Source organism: Camellia sinensis, chromosome 8, assembly GCF_055761805.1.
Source record: "Camellia sinensis isolate YWXY chromosome 8, ASM5576180v1, whole genome shotgun sequence".
NCBI lineage: Eukaryota > Viridiplantae > Streptophyta > Magnoliopsida > Ericales > Theaceae > Camellia > Camellia sinensis.
Genome location: NC_138968.1, coordinates 30,656,455 through 30,660,123, shown reverse-complemented (window position 1 = coordinate 30,660,123; position 3,669 = coordinate 30,656,455). Strand labels below are relative to the sequence as shown.

The following is a 3,669-nucleotide window of genomic DNA, read 5'->3' as shown; positions in this document are numbered from 1 at the left end:
ATGAAGACTCTAGCAGATTATGTCCACAGTAAAGGGCTCAAGATTGGGATTTACGCTGATGCTGGGGTAACAGAGTTAACTGATAGTTCGAATTTGACAAATTATAGATCATCAAAGATAACATATGTCAGTAATTTGTAAAATTTATGAGAGCTGATTATTTATTGTCCTAAAACCTCACTCATCATAACTAATTCTGTAATCCAACATATGTTATCAATATCTTCTCTCTTTTTTTGATTAGCAAAAAGAAAGGGTATTATTGATGCAAATAAAAGGATTCCCTAGCTTGTAAATTGTTCCATTTATGTATTATTGTTTTCAGGACATTGACTTGTGACAAAAGGATGCCTGGATCACTTGGCTACGAGGAACATGATGCCAACACCTTTGCTTCATGGGTACGTATGTATGTCTTAATTAATTGATCGATTATGCATTTTCATTATATTTTATTCATCAAATGATTACATTATAAACTAAATTAAAATTGTATTAGTTATCTATGCCATATGTGCGTCCATGCTTGCATGTAAGATTAATAAGATGTTGGAGGTGGGAAGAATAAAAACTATAAACTTGGGATTGTATTTGTTTCTATTTTATTGTTCCTTTGATACTAAATTTACTCCACTGGAGTCACAAGCTTGACTTGACTAATATGATTTTTTTTGTCCGTCTTTTTAAGGGAATTGATTATTTGAAGTATGACAATTGCCACAATAATGGATTGAGTCCACAAGAAAGGTAAAACGAATGCAAAAATTCTTATTACCGTTTCTTTTGATTATTAAAAAATACAATGCAGTATTTAGATAAAATTTAATTATAGGGTTGATAGATTATTCAATCATTTGTCATTGTCAATTAGTTTTATGTATTATGAAACTAGTTCATGTTTGACCAATATTGAAAAAGAAATTTAAATTTTTGTTTTTGTTATTATTATTATTATTATTTATTTATTTCTGGTAGTAGAATTAATGTAGGGACTGATACCAAATATATGATTACATCCTTGGTTGTAGATATTCGACAATGAGTAAAGCTCTCCTTAAAACTGGACGACCCATATTCTTTTCCCTATGTGAATGGTATGCCTTCAATTTTAATCTCCTTTCTTTAATTAGTTTAAAATACCATACAATTAATTGTTTTCATAACTATATTATATATTCATCAAAAAGGATGATCTTGTTTTTTTAGGGGCCAAGAAAACCCAGTGACTTGGGCAGCTAGCATAGGAAATAGTTGGAGAACAAATGGAGACATTAAAAACACTTGGAAGAGGTAAACAAATTAAAAACCCCAAATTCGATAATGTGAATTTCACATTGTCGCCATTTATGCTAATTAGAATAGCATGAATGTCTGAGAGGCATTGTGTGACATTTGGGGCACTTAAATTTTATTCTTCTTTTATTTTTTTTTTTGTTTTCTGTGCGTATGTCTTTTGATTTGCAATTGAAGTAGCAAAACAAAGAAAAGGGTGTCTGGGCCATTTACATGGATAGTAATTTTCTTTAAAAACCCATTCTATCAAATTAAAGAGGCACAACGTGACTTATTCGAGGACATAAAATTTTTAAATACAAGATAGAGAATCAGAAATGTCACTAAGTAATGAGAGTATTAGTAGCATGGACACTTCTAGGGAGGACCTGTTTCCATTTTGAAAACAGTTTTCAGAGTCTCTAATAAGACCTATGTGGTGAATCTCTTAGCATGACTAAGGTTTGACTTTCTTGGGAATGCAACCCACCACCCCAAATATATTTTGAAACATTTCTAAGAGGCGTACATTATATATGGCATTTGTGGGATTTCGTCTTTCATATTTTGCATTTGTAAGTAGAATTTTTAGATATTTATTTACCTCACATATTTTCTTACATTATATGCATCAAAAGTATATGAATAGTAATATGATTTGGTGTCCTTACTGTGTGCATGTCCTAGTTTCTTAGGAATTGCTGTGTTAGCATATTTGTGATGTTGTGTTTGTCCCATGTGTGCGCTACATTGATGAGAGGAAAACAGATAGTATTCCTAAGCTGTACTATAGTGGGTACCAATCCTGCATGGCTAAGACTTTTGGTTTCAACTCTTGTTAAGAATGCTTCAAGAATCAAAAGTGGTGTTAACTCAAAGGCATCATAAACCATAAAAGGAACTTTTTGGACAAAAGCTTAAGCAGTGGCAATAATGGATTTGAACTTCTTAGGTGAACTTCAATCATATTGAAAGCGATATTTTACTGAAGTTTAAAATAGTGGTGACTGATGAACCACTTATGGGGTGTATTGTTAATTAAGATCATGTACAAATTGATTACAGAGGTTTGGCCCATGTTTCTATGACTAGTCTTATTTATGATCCAGATGTAGATTCCAAAATGTAGGAATATTTCTTTATAGAATGTGAAATATGAATATTTTTCTATGTACATAAGAGTTGGAGGTTACATATGTTGTAGCCTTGAAATAAATAATCATCAAATTTATGTCTTAAATTTGGGGTGACTCTTGGTTTTTCATATGCACATGGGTTTGTGTCTGACACAAATGATGGATTACACAAATGATGGATTAGTATAACAGGATATTACATTATCATTTCTGAGAATACTTGACCCTCATGGCTTGTGGTTTATCACATGATATTGTAGAAAATTTTCTTTTTAGGATGAGTTAGCTTCTTTAATTTGATTCATGTTGTTTGCTGATATTTAGGGCCAATTGTTCCAATTAATGCAACGTTTACAAAGTACAACACCACATTTCATTCGTTGTATCAAACCCAACAACGTTCAATCTCCTGGAATGTATGAACAAGTACTTGTGCTGCAGCAGCTAAGATGCTGCGGGGTCCTAGAAGTAGTTCGAATATCAAGATCTGGCTTTCTTACCAGGATGACTCATCAAAAGTTTGCCAGAAGGTAAAGAAATATGGTGTCATTTTATTTAATTTTTTTAGTTCTATTGGCATGCTAAAAATTGTGTAATAAATTCTCAAGCATCTGATTTTTCTTGTCTCAATGATCCTTTTATTTTTATTTTTATAATGCCCTCTTTTCATGTATCCTGCATTAGGTATGGTTTTCTTTTACTGGACAATGTTGCATCGCAAGACCCACTAAGTGTTTCAGTTGCAATTCTTCATTAGGTCAATATTCTGCCTGAGATGTATCAAGTTGGCTACACAAAATTGTTTTTCCGCACTGGCCAGGTAAGATGTACACTTTTAATTGACTCTGCAATCTAGTTTATTCAATAAAGATGCAAATATTTAGTTAATCCTACTAAGGCCTTCATCCTAGCAGGGTAAAAGTTGAAAATTTTCTGTGCATGTGGACGGGTTAGCCCACATTGAGTAAAAACAACTTGAGTTGAGCTGCCTTTTTGCATAACTAAAGTCAGTAGTAGCTTGATGATAAAATAGATATCACACCTTCAAAAATATCCAAATGGATACATTGCAAAATATTGGTATTTGTTTTGGAAGACCATAGAAAAATATATAACAAAAAAAATGTTTTTTATTTTTGTATTTGATTGAGATGTTTAATTATCCATCTGGGATTTGATGACTAACAAAAAAAATATTGTATTTGATATTATAGTAGTTAAATTTTTATGTTTTTTTGTAATTAACATTAACACATAATTA

The 3,669-nt window shown here is 31.6% G+C and overlaps 1 protein-coding gene across 1 annotated transcript; it reads left to right on the top strand.

Annotated features, from left to right (window-relative positions):
* Positions 1–2,401, top strand: LOC114268382 (alpha-galactosidase 2-like). The gene is made up of 6 exons (XM_082885052.1): positions 1–137; positions 326–401; positions 689–747; positions 1,029–1,094; positions 1,207–1,290; positions 2,338–2,401. The coding sequence occupies exons 1-6, from the start codon at positions 1–3 to the stop codon at positions 2,399–2,401; spliced, it is 486 nt and encodes a 161-aa protein (XP_082741178.1).
* Positions 2,402–3,669: the final 1,268 nt, after the last annotated feature.

Bases quoted from the DNA above. Each gene is read 5' to 3' on its own strand.
- LOC114268382 (XM_082885052.1), top strand. From the start codon at position 1: ATGAAGACTCTAGCAGATTATGTCCACAGTAAAGGGCTCAAGATTGGG. The intron at 138-325 runs GTAAAATTTATG...TATTGTTTTCAG, and splicing joins ATAACATATGTCAGTAATTT to GACATTGACTTGTGACAAAA. The intron at 748-1,028 runs GTAAAACGAATG...CCTTGGTTGTAG, and splicing joins GGATTGAGTCCACAAGAAAG to ATATTCGACAATGAGTAAAG.